Source organism: Anser brachyrhynchus, assembly GCF_964034855.1.
Source record: "Anser brachyrhynchus genome assembly, chromosome: 5".
In the NCBI taxonomy this organism is placed as follows: Eukaryota; Metazoa; Chordata; class Aves; order Anseriformes; family Anatidae; genus Anser; species Anser brachyrhynchus.
This window is the reverse complement of record NC_137699.1, coordinates 64,722,394-64,739,688: the sequence shown is the minus strand read 5'-3', so window position 1 is coordinate 64,739,688 and position 17,295 is coordinate 64,722,394. Positions and strand designations below refer to the sequence as shown.

General features: G+C 47.6%; 1 protein-coding gene across 4 annotated transcripts in view; it reads right to left on the bottom strand.

Annotated features, from left to right (window-relative positions):
• The window catches only part of MDGA2 (MAM domain containing glycosylphosphatidylinositol anchor 2), a 324,296-nt gene that overhangs the window by 53,858 nt on the left and 253,143 nt on the right, over positions 1-17,295 (bottom strand). For all 4 annotated transcript variants that reach the window (XM_080592726.1, XM_080592727.1, XM_080592728.1 and 1 more), the window contains one exon: positions 17,018-17,287. In XM_080592726.1, the coding sequence (XP_080448852.1) occupies positions 17,018-17,287 (270 nt within the window). The remainder of the gene's footprint in view (positions 1-17,017; positions 17,288-17,295) is intronic.

Here is a 17,295-nt window from a genome sequence, read left to right as displayed (position 1 = left end):
GAGCTCAGCGCCTGCCCCTCCGCTCCCCTCGTGAGGGAGCTGCAGGCCGCCATGAGGCCTCCCCTCGGCCTGCTCTGCTCGGGGCTGAACAAACCAGGGGACCTCGGCCCCTCCTCCTACTTGCCAGCCCGGTGTGGGTTACAGCAGGATTTCCCCAGGAGCTCATTAATTCAGAAGAGGTTGCAGACCGCTAGAACATAGCTGCACTGATGCATTTAGCCATATTTCTAGACAATCTTCAGTTTTTCAACCCATGTGCAATAGCTGCACACATACACGCTGACCAAACCAGCAGAAGACATGCATGTTTTTTAATGTATGGATTCGGTGACAGCAGCTAATCAATATTAAAGAAGTTACTGTAACAGACAGTGTTAAAACATCATTAACTTCTGATGGATATGAGTCATCAAGTTACATGCTTAGTTTCAGTAATTACTTATTTCATAATGAATCCGAGGCTGGATCAGGAGGAGGAACAAGCATCATCTGTCAGCAGTCCCAGCGTGGCAAACAAATGCACAGCTCTTCCCCAGGAACAGCCCCTCTCACTCAGAGCCCTTTTGCAGTCACCAGCATTTCTTGTGCAGCTTGTTGCACACAGCATTTCAATTCCTCCAGGCAGTACATCTCAAATATTATCTACCTCTCTGCTAGCATAAGGCCAAAAATAGTATGGAAGACAATAGGGAACTGATTCATAGAAAACAAACGAGAACAGAAAAGCCTCTTCTTTGTCGCTGCTTACTGCTGAAGTCATGCTACGTCCCTCTGCATCACTGAGATCTTAGCAAAAGCCAAAGTGCTGTCCTAAGAAGGGAACTGATGCACTCACTTACATGGGTCCTGAGCTGGTACCTTCTAGAGAAATTCCTTGACAGGTCACAGGAGACCTTTCCCTGGCTGTTTTCACCTCACTCGGTCATTTATCCCTTAGAAAAATGAAATAAGCTCCCAAACGAATTATTTTATTTCACTTGCCAATACATGCCTTCCAAAGTAAAATAAGAAATCAAGAACATGCATTGCAAATCTAAATTGTAATGAATGCAAACACAACCCACTGATTTCAAGCAATGGCAATAAAATGAACAACGACATTCTCTCCCTAATTATAGCAGCTGACTACATACCCCAGATGGAGTCTCAGAGTGCCGGGTTAGTGTTTATGCTGGCTTGTCATGCAGAAACAAACAGTAGTAACTGTGCAGGCACAGCACCAGTAGCAGTGACAGCTTTAGTAGACACGCAGACAGCACTGAAGGAATCATTTCCTTGCGTTGTCTGTTTATGTTCCCCCTATCTTCATATCTATTTCTGCTAATTTGCTTGGCGTTAGACGGTTTGTGAATGCAGCATCTTTGCCATCTCTGTTCCATATTGGTAGCACATATGCACTTTAACTTAACATGACAAGGAGTTCAATATAAGCGATGATCAGGGTGTCTTGCACTTTATAACAGCAGCTATAAATGTTTAGGGAAAAATAAAATAAAATCAGAGATTTACAAATGCTTCCCCATCTGGCAAATTCAGCTCCAGACCTTTCTATCTTTAAAATGCATGAAGAGTATAAATCCTAAACAAAACAATATATTTAACTGTGTAAAACACTACAAGAAACAAAGTTTATGAAAAATGCTGCCCATTACTGTGCTGTTTTATTGCAGGATATATATTTTATGAAGGATTTTCAATAAGAAAGAAGAGATACTTTGTTCATTATTTGCATACATGAAAGGGAATATACGTCTTCACCTTCCTGACCTGCTCGCCCTCAGCAGCCCCTGCAGCTGCTTTGTGCCCCACCACAGGCTCATCCCTCCCGCTCCCCACAGCCCCATTTCGGATTTCCCACTGCCACTGCCCCTCCTGCCCGTCCCCATCCATCCCAACCCGACAGGTGCCTGAGTCACAAGCAGCTCAGGATGCACAGCACAAAGGAATGGCTTTCAACATTTGGAAAAGTGTCTCTTTATGATATATAAATATATATATACATTATTTTTTTCCCAAAACTGCTCTTAGAAGTGAAAACACATTTTCCAATCACCTCAGTCCCTGTGGGAACCCCTCCTATTCAAGGTCACATGTAAACCAGCCTGTGACCAGCTGCCTCCACTTTTTCTCCTCAAATTTCAAGACAGCTTTAACAAAATCAACTTCCCCCTTCCTGAGCGCCCATTCTGCTTTGCAGATCGGCCCCCGCTGTGGCTTTCTGCGGTCCTCTGTTCTGTCACACCATGTACAGGCTCCCTCTGCAGTCTTCTTCTGTATTCTGCATTTCATACGCTACCTGCTTCACACCAGAAGTCACACCACTTCACATCCCTCTCTTCCACGGCAGTCTCTCCCTAATGAAACTAAAAACTAAAACCAAAACCTAAAGCTAAAAACCAAAAGCTTGGCTGATTTCTTTCTCCAGTGATGCAGCTACAGACGCCCTCTTCCCTGCTTGCAGCCACCATCATCCTCACATCACTTACCTGGGGACAATATTTCTCAGTTGGGACCTTCTGTAAAGCCTCAGATCTTTCCATTTGTACTACTACATAGAGAGTTTTGTCTGCACAACGTCTCTGAGATATCGCACGGCCAAAACTTGTGGATTGATGGCAAAAAGCACAGATGTGGCCTTCCCTTAGCCATCCTAAAGAGCCACGTCCAGGGACAGGTATTGTTTGGAGGCAAATACAGAGCCTGGGAGTCTCGGTGCTACCACCTGTACCTGCAGCTCCAGCTGACCTCTGAAGTAGGGATTTGTCCTTGTATGAGAAAACTAACACAGAAACCTGCTGGTCTGACAGGAACGGGGCAGAGAGGGCAGGAAGGCGAGGCCTGAAGAGCATCTAAGTGTGGAGTAGTTCTAAAGCCAATGAAGAGCATTAGCAATAAATAATCCCCACTACGCAGGCGGGTGAGGCTGCTGCTGTGGGGAATTCCTTCCTGCAGGAACAGAAGACCACGTGCCCGCTGCTCCCAACACCATGAGCATGGGGACGATGCTCTCCCGCACCTCCCCTCTCTTCCCATGGGACTAAACACTCGGTGCAGTGGTAGTGCTGCTTGGCAAAATGACTTGCACTGTTTTCCTGCTTCTTTGGGCAGCCTAGCTAATGCAGCTTTCAAGCCGCAGCTCCCAGAAGCACACCTAAAACCAAGCAGCACGTGCCGGCAGAAGTCTGTCCCATGGGGCAACCCCCGGCTGCATTCACCCTCCTTGCCCTTCTTGGGTGACTCACTTCTTTCTCTTCTTCTTCCCCTAGGGAAGTCTTGGATCAAAAATAAATAAATCCGCACCACTGTGAGAACCTCAATGGCCCCTCCCTCCGCTCCTTAAAGGTGAGACTTTGGCCTCAGATTGTAATTAATTAACGTCGTTTTTTGCCTCTTCCTACCTGACAGCAAAAGCATGCTGGAGACCCAGCGACAGCGCCTCGCCACCTTTGGTAAAAGGTCACGTTTGGCACCACTTGCCACACTGCCGACCTGTGAGAAATAAACATCCCAAACTTCACAACCCTGCTTCAGCTGGGTCGGGAAATTAATTGTCAAGAAGGCAGTCACCGGCTCAGCACCCACTGCCTTTAATGGGCTTTGGACCAGGAGATGGGCAAAAACCCCTGTGAGCACAGTGAGAACTGTCTTTCTTATCTGCACGCCTGCTGTTCAGCCTGCCCGGGGCGGGTTGCTCTGGGGCAGTGCCACAACGTGCTGCCGGGGGGCTGGCAAAGCTCCTGTTCATTCGCGTTCCCCACCAGCAGGAGCGAGTTCAGCAGGAAACAAAACAACACCGATCCTCCGTGTGCTCTGGAAATTGTCTTTCCTGTTGCACATTTTTCGGAGCCACTCTGGGCTCAGTAGCGCTGTTACATTCTCCACGGTCTCCAAGGTCTTTAATTAAAATCAAATACCTGCTGTGCCCAGCAGATGAATGACAAATAATTTTTTAAATGGCACTGATACTTCAGAAGGAATTTTAAGACCACACAGGCAAGAATATAAAGTGGCATATGGTCTTCTACTGTTTCCTGAAGTTCCCAACCATCCATGACTGTTCCTATGCTGGAAAACAGACTACGCTGGAAAACACAGACTGGGTGGGGAACAGAAATAAAATACCACACTGCCAGTTTGACTTGAGACGTGGAACTGGGATAGGAGGCTATTGCAATCAGTGACACAGTAAGAAATTTTCTCCTGTCCTTGAGAAAGATAAAAATGTTACTGCAACCATCATTAAGCTTTACATGAGAGATTATAACTTATACAGTCAGTTTATAGCCTGTAACATTCATTTAGACTTACTGGAAAGCTAATAACTTATAGTCAGCTTGTAATCAAATCTTCCTTAGAGAAGCAGTGCTACAGACAGTGAGGATTTAGAGGTAGTTTGTATGGATGTCTTCACGAGGAAATAAATTAATTCTAACAGTAAGTCAACCCACTCACTCTGCCATACCAAAAGGCAGCTCTCTCCATCCTGAAATCTAACAGCTCACGGCTGCTAACGGAGCTCAGCCCATCCAGGCCCTACCTCAAACTCATGTCTGCTCACCAAAACTGAGAGCTTTTCTGCCCAAGCTCGAAGGATCCTGCCCATGGTATGTATCTGTGCTTATTTCCAATGCCAAGAACTGCAAAGCACCCACACAACCCGCAGAGCACCTGGGACACCTCTGGTGCACGCGGGGAGCTCAGCAGGCAGCACACCCGCCTGTGCCCATCGTAACAAAGCCACCAGTACAAAAGCCCAGAAGAAATGGGTCCGAGGGTGCTCAGCTCCCCAGCTGTGCACAGGCACTTGTCTGCAAGATGGAGACGGCCTCTGCCTGCTTCTAGCGCTGCTGAATTTGTGCCTCTGCCCTCAGTCGCTGCTGCCCTGCACATCCCTGCTGTATCCAGGCATCCGCAGCTTTGATGTAAGCGGGCCTGGCAAATTATAAGCTATTTGCATGCAGGAAAAAAACTCAGTAGAACAGCAGTTATGAACACGTCTGCACACAGTGACACGAAAAAAAAAAAGAAGCATGAAAATGCAAATAATGTAATGGCTTGCATGTGTAATCTGGCATCAGTTAACAAACATACCTCTGTTCCAGCTCGCTATCACTGCTATCTCTGTAAGAGCACCTAAGTGATACTATCACGGCGCATTTATCTGACACCACAAAGCCCGTCTGCTTTTAAAGCAGAGAGGAAGTGGGTGGATCAAGTTAGCTCCAGACACTGTTTTGGACACTAATTCCTTCTAAGAGAGGAGGATTTGGAAGAAACAGTCCTGTCTGGCAGTGGTTTGGGCACCTTTGCACTGGCTCATGCGTGGCCCCTGCGTAAGACTCGCTGCTTGGCAAGCTGCTGCACCCCAGAGCAACAGAGACAGCAGAGCTGCGCTTGCCATGGCCAAGGACAAAAATACGGCCACCTCTGGACTCCCCAAGGGCATGTGTGCAGACAGGGCTTCCCCTTGCTTTGGGCATTGCAGCCCGGTAATTACTCCATTAATGCCCCTTCACTCCTAATTGAATTAGTTTTAACACCATGGCTGAACTGCTGGCTAAGACTTGGCAGCACAGAGCGTGCGATGCAACGCAGTGGAGCTTGGGTACTCCAGTCCCACTCTGGGTTTCGATATGGTCCCAGAAGTCAGAAGGAAACAGGACTGGTTAAATTGTTTGGAATTATTGCACAGCCTTCTTGGTAGCCAATTAGCACCAAATAAGTTCTGTGTATGTGCAGGAGCTCTCACAAAAGGAAACTGTGTGCTCACAAAGCAAGAATACAAAAAAAACATTTGCAAATGCAAAATCATTGATTTCAAACCCAATGAGGTTAAAGCAACCTTGTATAACGTTCTGCCCACTCAAGAAACACAACTTTCAGACCAGGTATCAGTAAAGCTGATTCCAGAAATGAGACCATGAGCTGCTAACATGTTTTCAAAATATGGAGTTGCAACAAATCTTCTCCATTTATAAACCTGCATCATCTTCAAAGATCTGTAAAGAAAGTCTTGGCAAGAACTGGATGTCATTGTACTGTTAGAAAATGGTAGGACCAGTCACCTAGAAAACGAATTACAAGGTAGGGGTTGACCTGGAGATTAAAACAGAGGCAAGTGATTCCAGATGAGCCTGAGTGAGAATGAGCCAAATGCAAAGGCATTGCTGCACCTGGGGCTCCCAAAAAGGAAAAGTGGCAAAGGAAAGATGTTACAGTGCCTCCCCACGGATTTTCAGTCTATTCAGTGGGACTTGCACAGACCCAGAATTTAACTGGCTGAATGTAATTATAATATTACATGCTACACCGTGTAATTAATGCAGAAAGAGGTGTAACCATACCAGTATTTTTTTCACTGTGTTTTGCATTGCCCTTCCACACAAAATTATTCTCACTTTTGTTTTACGGCGAAACAGAACCGAGGTGAATTTGCAAGACGACATTAGATGTCTATACTATTTTATATCAACAATGAAGAGGCCTCGGCACGTGTTCACGTGGCTCGCCTGCAGCACAGCGAGGCCCAGGTGCCCCCGCCAGGCCCAGAGGGCCAACAGCCAGCCCCCCAGAAGCACGGATCCTCAGGTACTGATTTTTTTTTCAGCTAAAGCCCTGGACCTTGCCTGTGAGCAAACGATCGGCTACGCCTGGCCTCGGGAAGGAACGCCCTGCACTCAAGGAACAGGGCTCCAAAACCAGGCGGTTTATGCTTGGATTTTGTGCTCCGGATGATGGGCAGGAGCATCTCCCCGAGATGAGAGCTCCTGATTTAATAAAACAGGTGACTGTTAGAGTGATGCTGCATCCTGCTGCCATGAGGAAGCCAGCGATATGGCGTGGATGAAAGGTCTTCGAGGATTTCAGTTAATTTAACCTGTCTGTTACTCCTCTGAAACAGCCGAGCTGCAGCAGTGCTCAGGACTGCGCTCTATTCAAGAAGAGCGAAGCGCATTATCCAGAGGTGAAGTCTGCCTTCAGACAGGATTTTAGGTCATGGCTCTCCAACTTAAACCCTCTCTTGCTTTTTTTTTTTTCTATTACCTCTCCCTTGCCACGTTTCGGTGTCACGCTGTGCCCTGCCTGTTTCAAGCGTGTAACTTGTCCTTGAGTTGCTGACCCCAGTCACTTTGGCAGTCTGGAACACCGGTACCATGCATTTAGCCAACTCCGCTGCATATTCATACATAAATGCAACTTTTAAAGTAATTCTCCAGTTCTAACTGTAAAAAATCGTCTGAAGGTTTCAGAAGGGACATAAAATCCCTTACTTGGACAGAACACAGCCTCATTAATGGTGCGTGCTCTTACGGCTTGTCTATACTGGGACACACTCAGGCTTGAAGATGTTTTATCAATACCTTCTTAGTGCCAAAAAAGTTCTGCTCTATGGAGATAATCTCCTACATTGATTAATCATAATCTGTCAGAGGCTTGGAATGGTTTTATACGGCAATATTGTTACATTGGGGGGAAATCTTCAGCACAAGTGCAGTATCTTTACCACCCTTTTTTTCTGATACTTAAAAAAAAAAAAAAAGGTATTTTAAACAGTTTTGTTTCTTTTTTGGCACCACAACATCCAACCTGAAAGGAAACAGGAAAACGGTCACGTTATGGGAAGCAGCAAATGCCATCAGCGTTGTGCAGGGCTTCAGGGAGAGCGAGATCTGGCACCCTGCCCTGCTGCTGGGACAAAGGGCGGCACAGTCGGGGCACGGCGGAGCCCGGGGCTTTCTGCGGGGCGAGCAACGCAGCCGGAGGGCTCTCGGGGCGCCTCCTGTCTCCACCCCCCACGATACCACCCCACAGAAGCCAGCAGTGGAGTCAGAGCAGGATAAAAGATGCAATAAGGAAAAGAGATGCACATAATTCATTGTAAGGATTAAGTGAATAATGTTGTTATAAGTTTGATTATGATATTGATTATGATTTTAATGGAAAACGGAAAGCAAATTTTGACTGAAATCAAACAAAAATATTTTTCCTCAGCTTTTGCTCTTAAAAAAGAAAGAATCCTGTACCAATTAATTCCATGTTGGCTTTGGGGAGAAGGCAGGCTGAAGGCGATGTAATTTTCTCCTCTGTACCCGTGTGTTTCAGTGCAATCAGTGTGCCCCTCGTACGGCTGGTTTGCTTCTCGCAGCAGGGGGGCCCATGGCCACGTCCTTCCTACAAGGAAACCACCAACCTGGTGACTGCCCTGGATCGAGCTCTGTATTTAATTTAGCTATGTTTTGTCCACAGTCCTTCGGCATATTTCATGCTGAATTTCCAAATACCAACCCCAGCCACTCCAGCAAGTGCATTCCTGTGTCCAGAGGGCCCTGCCACTCGTGTGGTCTCACGGGGCACAAAACTGATTGAGGGAAAAAATACCCTTTGTTAAAGGGTTTAATGGGACCTCATTGCTGGACACATACACATTATTTAGATTAGTGCAGACACGAATTCTGCAGTTGAGGAAAAAAGCCTTGATGTTTTCCTGCGCTAAAGAAGCTGTTTTGAAGTTTGATTAGGTTTTCTTTGAACTACGCAACGTTTCAGAAAACATATTCCATTTTACTGGGTTTAACCTCTCTTCACTTATCTTTGAAGGCCCCCATTTCTTCTTAATTCTGTTAAAAAGCCATTTCTGCTGTGTGCCAAACAGTGACTTGGTTGGATTATATTAAAAAAATAAAAAAGTTTCTCTTTCACTAGCATCTTAAGTTTTTCAGGATGGCAAATATCAAAGGTAGCTCTTTTTGACTGTAAAAACTGATTTTTTTTTTCCTTCTGAAAGATGTGCAGGCTCTGGGAAATAAATATTCATGGTGAAAATGCTCCTGTAGCTTCACCTGTGAAAAGAGCATCTTCTGGAAAACCAACAGCCTTTAGACCCAAGCAGCAGGGCTGTGCAGCCTGACCCTTGGCCAGGCGCCGGGCAGCCTGGGCAAAGCCCTCGGTCCCTGCCGAGGAGAAGGGGCCGTGCTCTGCCTGACATCCTCCCTCTTTATTCGGCATTTAGGGATTGCCCAACATTACTGATTCCTTTTTAGCAGATCAGCCATGAGTCGTGCTCTTGACAACACGCTCATTTACATGGAGTCCTCAAAGAGCAGACAGAAATTCTCTAGCTGTGCTAACACAGTATTTTCCCAGAAAAATAGCACAGATTTTTTTTAGTCTTTTTTTTTTTTTTTTAATTTTTTAAATCAGGTTTGATTTTTTAATTTGGTTTTCTGGAGAAAGTGGCACCACTAAATACAGGTGAGTTTTCAGTAAAGCTTCCTCCTCAATCATGCATAAAAGCAGAGCAGCATTGGCTCTTAGTTTTCCTCCAAGACACAAATGCCCCTGCAAGGCAAGAGGGAAGAACTGGGCCAGTTCAAGTAATAACCAAGCCGAACAGAGTGGTACAAATGCTTGTTTTAAGTATGTGGGGAGAGGCTGAACCTTTGTCACCGCTGCTGTAACCCAGCCCGGCTGCACTGCAGACAGCCGCGATCTGCTGCCACCTTGCCAGGTCGGCACACACCGAAGTGGCGTGGTTTGACCATGCCCAGGGCTCTCCTCTTCTGCAAAGCCCACGGAAGAAATCATCCCTCCGTCACTACGGTGTTGCTAAAAGGACATTTACTTTCTGGGGAACAGATACATCCCAAACCAGGGTGGTAATCAAAAACGATCATGTCCGTGGGATTCTCCTCCAGGCACAAGGCTTGGGCAGCGATGCAGTCGCTACAGCAGTGTGCTCACCCCGTGCAGAGCACAGCAAAACTCCAACCGGTGCTACACGGGTGTCCCCCAGGGAGTCCCTGCTGGGGCACCAGCAGCTGCTTCACCTCCCGGTGCTGTCGAGCGCTCGTGCACCCTGCTGAAGACAACGGGAAAGTAAGACGGCTGGTCTTGCTGATGCTGAAATGTTAAGAAAAGAAAAACGAAAAAAAAAAAAAGGTGGGGGGGGGGAAGCACTGTTCTCTACTTTTGCATGGTTTAAAAGCAATTTTCAAAAACAGACATCAGTGTGATAGCATCTTTGTTCAGGCTGTAAATCAGCAGTAAGGAGATGAAAATTCAATCCGAGGCTCTCAATAACACTACCCAAGAGAAGATGATAAAGAGCAAAGGGAATCGGACCTTAGCCTCAGCCTTGCACTCCAGCAGATTTCAAAAGGATAACCATCAGAAAATTGCCCATTAAAGCAAAGTATCTGAGTGCCTCCTGACAGACGGGAACGCGCCGCTGAGCGACCCAGGGCCAAACTACCAGAAGTATCTCAGCAGTTCAGGAAAATGTCATGGCTAATCTCGAGGCAGATGAAGTATCTAAAAGCAATAAGTAGGTTAGTGCCGCATGTTCCCAAGCCACGCGAAATCAGATGTGAGTGTGCCAGGGGATGAGAGTCCAAAGACCGCTTTATTTACCGAAAAGTCCCCAGGCAACATGTGCAAGCTCCAAGACGGTTTGGACTTTAATGACATGAAATTGTCTTATTTAAATTAATATCTACAAAGTTATAATGAATTAGCCAAATAATTAATGTGACTAGCCATCTAAGAGGACAAACCAGAGGATTTTGAGGTAGGGAGCAGATGGAGCACAGAACTGCAGTGTAGTACAGGGAGGACAGGACCATCCAAGGACCTGACAGTGGGATATTTTAAGAGATGTCTGAGTGTGCTGTTGGTATATTTGTCTGGACATTTTGACCTCATGACTGTTATTTGTGCTCTGAAGCCAGGCTGGGCCAGGCGGTGAGACCGCAGTGGGGAGCGGCGTGGGCGAGTGGTGAGAGCCGGGGGATGAGGGTGAGCTTCTGCAGCCCCCTCCTGTCCTCCCCATTCTGTGTCCCTGGCTTAATCTGGACGAGAAGGCTATAAAGGGCCGAAGAGATGCTCTACGGGAGAGAAAAGGCTGAACTGAACCCGCTGGTAACGTGGCAGGCGGCCGGCGGGCACCTGCTCTGCCAGCACCGCGCTGCGGCCACGAGGAGAGCCCCTGCTCAGCGGGGTGAGACAATGACAGAAGCCAAACTTGGAAACAAACAGAAAAGCCGAAATAAACAAAGAGGAATGACAACACTGAAGGGAAGATCTTGAGATTAAAAATTAATGGCAGCTTGCTAACGGGCGCTAGCACATTGCTGCAGGGCTCCCGCGTACCTGTGCGTGCGGGGACTCGCTCGAGCAGCGGGGACGCAGGGGACAGGCACAAGAAGACATTGGGGAAACACCACGGTATCAGATATGTAGAGGGTATAAACAGGGGAGATTTGGATTTAAAAATGAAAACCCCCAAGCCCCCTGGTGCTGACTCTAGATGAGAAATTCTGAATCCACCGAAGTGGATCAGTTTTCTTTAGGCTTCAGTCAAGCCGGGGTTTTACCCTGCCAAAAATAAAAACACTAAGTGGTTTGGAGGAAAAATGTCACATATTAAAGAAAGAAAAAAAAAAGATAAATATTTAAAAGAACAAAGTAAATATAATTCCTTAATTCCCACTGGGGGAGATGTGTAAAAGAGAAGCAGAAGTGTATCTACCAAGGAGAATATTTGTTATTCTAAGAAAAGAACAAGCGTATTTCCAGCACTTGCCTCTCCCATGCCAGCTTCCTCAAAGAGCACGGGTAACATGCCTGTGACTGTCACCGATCATCCTGCCTTGAGTTTTGAAACTAAAGGGACACTACCAATGGGGAGCACACATTTTTGTCCCAAATGGCCTTTAGTATTACTCATATAGAAACACTCAGCAGTGGTAGAATGGGAAGAGAGAAAAGGAAAAATATTTTTCTGGTTTTCATTTTTCATCAGCACCTGACGTTGATGTACCACACAGCGCCAGCCGCGCAGCCAGCGTCCCCGTGCACTTACGGAGGACGTTGGCAGGGAGAAGCACTCAGGCCATGGGCGTTTGCTTCAGTTCTGGGCCATATTTTCATTCAGAAATTAGGATAAAACGGATGGCACACACCTCAAATGGGTCAAAACCTTACTTGCAGGTATTTCTGCCAGGGACCTGGTTTTGTCCCTAGGTTAGAGTAATGGAGTGCCCTGGACTGCTCCTTAAACGGCGTGTGAGGAGCTGGTGCTGCAGGTAAAACAGGACAGTGTCCTAAAACATAAGCTCTGGAACTATCCCTTGCTCCTTCATGATTCCCTAAGAATTTCTAAGAAAAAAAAATAAAATGGGAAGCTACAAACGACACAGACTTCTGTCCCTTAGTTCAGAGCAAAGGCCTTCCTTAACAAGAAAGGATTAGCGAAGCTATAAAACTTTACACGGCAGAACACTGTTTAATTCAGCTAATGGGGCCACGGAGAAGAGCCCAACACCCTGCAATTCCAAGTGCCTGCAATTTGATTTAGAATGATGTCCTCGCGTATCCTGCCTTTCAGGAAAGGCTGACGGCAGTGCTGATACCACTTCGGCACGATGCCGCAGAGACCAGCGGCACCGCGTGTGGTGCCGACGGCAAAGAGGAAACACAAGGGCAGAAACTTCCCAGCTCTCACAAGGGCAGAAACTTCCCAGCTCTCACACACATCCAGTGAGGATGTCCCTACGGGGCTCCTGGGAACCACGCAGCTCCTACCGGAACGGATGCCGCAGGCATGCAGACGGGATGGGTCAGTGCCCGTTCACGTTCAGGTTCCCTGTGGCCTGGGGGAAAGGGAGGCAGGAGATGGGGGATCCGTGAGCGGACACCCCCAGCTCGCAGTGTCCCTGCTGGGGGATATGGGCAGGGTGCCGGCCCCAGCTTTGCTCGCGGCGTGCTTTAGCTCAGCACCGGCAGCGTTCACCACTGCTCACACCAGCAAAGCTCCCAGCGGCGACCCGAGCACAGGGGCGGCCCCAAAGGGTTGCAAAACGGCAAAGGCACCACGCTGGACCCTGTTGTGGGTAAAAGCTGCATGCCTCAATAACACAACGGCAAGAGCTTCTGGCCCGTGAGCCCCTGACGGTGGTTTCCAAGGAAATGTCAGCACGCTAGGGATGCTCCCTAGGAAGGGAGAGCTGTGGGCATGCTGGCAGCCGACAGTTCTACCCTACGTGACTGGCCCGACATCAGTGTCGGCCAGAAGCACTGAGAGTGAGCAGTAGGACTGTAGGACTGGATAAGTAAATAATTAAATATTGGCTCATTAATTAATGCAACATTTAATGGGGAAAACAAAGGGCAACCAAAACAGAACAACACAAAACAAGCATCCAAAACTGTCTTTGCAAATGAGTCTGATGGAGCTCTACTGTGGGGTCAGAAATCAGTTCCTAAAAGTAACAATGTCAATGCAATGACATTAGCAGCTTTCTTTAGTGCTACCCAGCACTATAAATCCTAATTTAGACAGCATCACGGATATCGTATATAGCACTGTCAGTCCAGACCTACAGGCATATTTCACAATGCAACCTGAGCGAAGGATCGTACAAGGGTGTGTTTCTGGCCCTTTCAAACACGCTGAGCTGCAGTTAAACAGCTGCAAGAATTTAACCTGGATGAAACAAAATGTTGCTTCCCGTACTTCAAAGCAACTCTTTGGACAGCAATTTTTGTAAACAATTCAGCCCGAGGCAGGCAGCAGCGTGACAGATTTCAGTGCAAGTGGTTAAAGCTTGCCAAAGTTATCAGCCGCTGAAGATAAAGTGCGATGCTGACACTCGTCAGGTAACTTCAATTATGGATAATCTTAATCCTAAACAGCTCCCCGGGTGCGCAGAGTATTGCTAAACGACCCCTGCTGCAGAACCAGCTCTTCCGCCAGCAACACCACTGCGTGTTTGAGAGCTTAGGAGTCTGGAAAATAAAGAGTTCAGCCTCCCCTGGCTCGAGGAGGCCCAAGTCCCCGTCCACAAGTGTCCCCGGGGTGCCCAGGGGCAGGATCTGGCCCAGGCAGGCTCCAGGGCTGCCCCCGAGCGGTGGAGCCCACCACTACATCACTGGGAAGAGCACAGGGGAGGTGAAGACAGCTTTATATCCCAAAACGTGCCTCTTCCCACACTCCTCTTCCCCAGGGGACAGAAGTCCTGTGCCCACCGTGCGGCATCCAGCAGGTGACACTGCCTCCGTCACCAGCACCCTCCTGCTCCCGGGTCCTTCCTCCACAGGCACGAAGCCCTACGAATAGTCAGCGCCATTCATGACATTTTCTGCATCCGAGGGTTTTTTTCTTTTCAATTTGCTTCCAGTCTTGGCAGGGTTTTAATCACACACTGACTGAAATGTTCTTTCTGTCGCTCTTTGGGCATTATGTGCCCCATCAACCACTGAACAGAACACATAGATTGTGGAGCTGCGAGCAGGGTGAACTCATCCTTGCTTTCCCACAATTTTGCTTGTATGTTCTCATTTATTTTTAAGACAGTAGCAGGTTAAATCTGCCTCAGGTTGGCCCATCCGGTATAAATCAACTCCCTTTTCCACATGTGATTTATTTAGCTTGCATCTTCTCAAATTTGGCTCCGAATCCAAGTGCAATAAAAACAGGTTTTGCAAATTCTAGGGCCGGCATAAATCTTTTCATGCAGGCGCTTTCAGTTCTGTGCTGAAAAGCCTTCTCTTAGCATACCAATGCCTCTCCGCAGCCCTTGCAACGTAAGCATTGCAGCACTCTGCTACTACACGAAAACCTGGAAATAAAAACAGCGGAAAATGGGCTACGACGACTCCCATGGTTACACCCAAAGTGCGCCACTGCTGCCAGATTCCTGCCACAGGTTATTTATTTGGCTTTTTTCTCTGTGTGTGTGTCAAACAAGTGCCCTATTTTTTTCCTGTAATCACATTCCCGGTGAATGTAAACCTCCTTTTTACCATTTCGTCATTTTTCTTCTACACTTTCTCCATTCCCCAGTGCTTTAGTTTCATCTATCCTGATAAGACTTGGGAGCAGAACACATTTGCTGCCGTTCCCTGGGAGCAGTTTCAACTCCGTGTGTCAGAGAATATATTTACTAAATATGAGCGTGTGGGATTTAACCTTAAAGGACTGAGGAAAGCACGGAAGTCATAACCCAAAGGGTTACTTTCAGCATCTTTAACGCAACGACGCAGCATAAATTCGCATAATGGTATGGACTAAAAATGAGCAAAGCACAGGAGGGATGAGAGACAGAGTGTATCATAAAGCCATTTTAGTACTAATTTTCAGTTATGTGCCTTGCTTTGGCATGGTAATAAATCACAGAAAGCCACTCAAATTGCCCCAGTCTTGGCAAAATAATTGCCTTAGAATAGGTTTCTACAGTATCGGGTCCAAAGAGTGATGAACAGCAAATTGAACTGCATTCACTCGTTTGAGGAAAAAGATTTTTTCTCTGGTTTCCTTCAGAGCCACCTTCTGGATTAAACTCCAAAGAGTTGGAGAAGCCGGTGGCTGTGAAAATACCTCCAAGCAGGCTCTGAATGATAATTTAGCCAAAGGCTTGATTACATTTAGAAAGAAGTAGAGCCATCAGTCACCGGGTACTTGCTCTACTTGTTCCTACCACAGTTGTGCCGCACACTGCTGGCCCTGGTGTAATCCCTGCAAATAAGATGCCAACCGACTACATCCAAAAGAGAAAAAAAGCATTCACGTTAAATCAGGACAATTTTTTTTTTTCCCCAATAAAACCAAGTTTAACTGAAAAATGCTGGGGAGCTGAATCAAGAATGTTTTCTTTGCTCCCAGGACAGATGTGTATAGTGGTTCTCCCCTGACATCCAGGGCTTGAGCAGAGCAGGGTCCCTGAGAGGTGTTTGAGAGACTCCCCAGGGGCAGGGAGCTGAAGAACCCTGTGGCACATCACTTAAATCCATGACCTTTCTGCTGCCCTTTTAGCAGTGAAACTGGTAATAACACCCATCACCCTAAACAATCGCAGGGCTCAGGGAGCTGTGCTCAGGTCTGGTTGTAGCTGGAGCCAGGTCAGTAAAGAAGAATAAAATCCTTACTGAGATGGGCCATCTTTTCTTCTAGGATAGCTCTCTTTTACATATTCTGAAGTCATTGTTTGTTGGCTTCTTTTCCTACTATTCCTTCCAAGAAGCTGATGGGAGGGATTTTACGCTGCAATGGGACTACTGCTCCGGCATCCCTAGGGAGGCTGGGGCTGCCCATGCCGGCCTCTGGAAAGTGCCCACGCTGAGCAGGTGCCTGGAAATGAACAAGGGGTTCCTGTCCCACCTCAGACCTTGGGAGGAGATGCCTCATGTAAGAGCTTTTCTCCCTCCCGTGATGCTAAACAAAGTCTGGTCAACGAGCCTAGAGGGATGGGGAGCCTCGAGCTGATGTGGCTCCAGCTACAGCAGGACCTCAGCTTGGGCCCAGTGCCTGCTGCAGGCAGGGGGTGCTTGCAGGACCAGGCAGCTGCGGCTTCAAGCCATGGAAACTAACATCCAACAGAGGAAGAATTAAGACCTGTGTTTCTAAAAAACAAGTTAAACTTTCAGGTCCAATAGGGGATATTGATGATAAAAGACATAAAATATGTCCAAATCCAGTGCATGGGTAGATCGTGGCAGGGGCCGCACACCTGCCCCGAGTCTGTGATCTTGTGTATTAGGGTCACGGAACTTTAGCTTTTTGAGGCAAGGAGCACATTTCAACACCCTTCTGTACCTGGGTTGCATGAAGTTCCTCAGGACTGGGGTCTGCCTGCTCACTGAGCGTACCAACAGAGAAGAAGAAATTCATGCCTTATTGCAAACTTCAAACAGATGAAATTTGCTACCTGATGACTCTCTCAAGACTATTTCAAAAGCATATTGACAGATGCCCGTAGAGGAAGGATATTTACATTTCACATGTAAAAAACGTTATCCTTGAACCAGCGAAATAAGCTAAATCTCCTATTTTGTTACCAACCTCCCCGGAATCCAAACCAGATGCCCTCCAGCTATGAACCTGCTTTGAAAGACTTATCTCAGGCAATGCACGAGTTGAAGCAGAAGCAGCAGCACCCAACAACACACGAAGCCGCAGAGCACTCAGTCCACGGCCCCCACTCGTGCCAGCGCTGCAGCACCACGATGCCGCCGAGCCTACCTGTGACGAGGAAGCTGCAGCGGCCGGCACCCGCCTCGTTGATGATGTTGCAGTTGTAGATGCCGTAGCTGTCGCGGGAGAGGCTGCTGACGGTGTACTCGGTGGAGTCCTGCACGTCGAACTGGCCCGTGCGCAGCAGCTTGCTGCCCAGCCGCCACTCGTAGGTCAGCACCCGCGTCGGGTACGCCCTCAGCACCCGGCAGCTCATGGTGATGCTCCGGCCCTGGCCCTGCCGAATCTCCAGGAAGGTCGGCTCCACGGCGGGGGGGTCTGCGGGA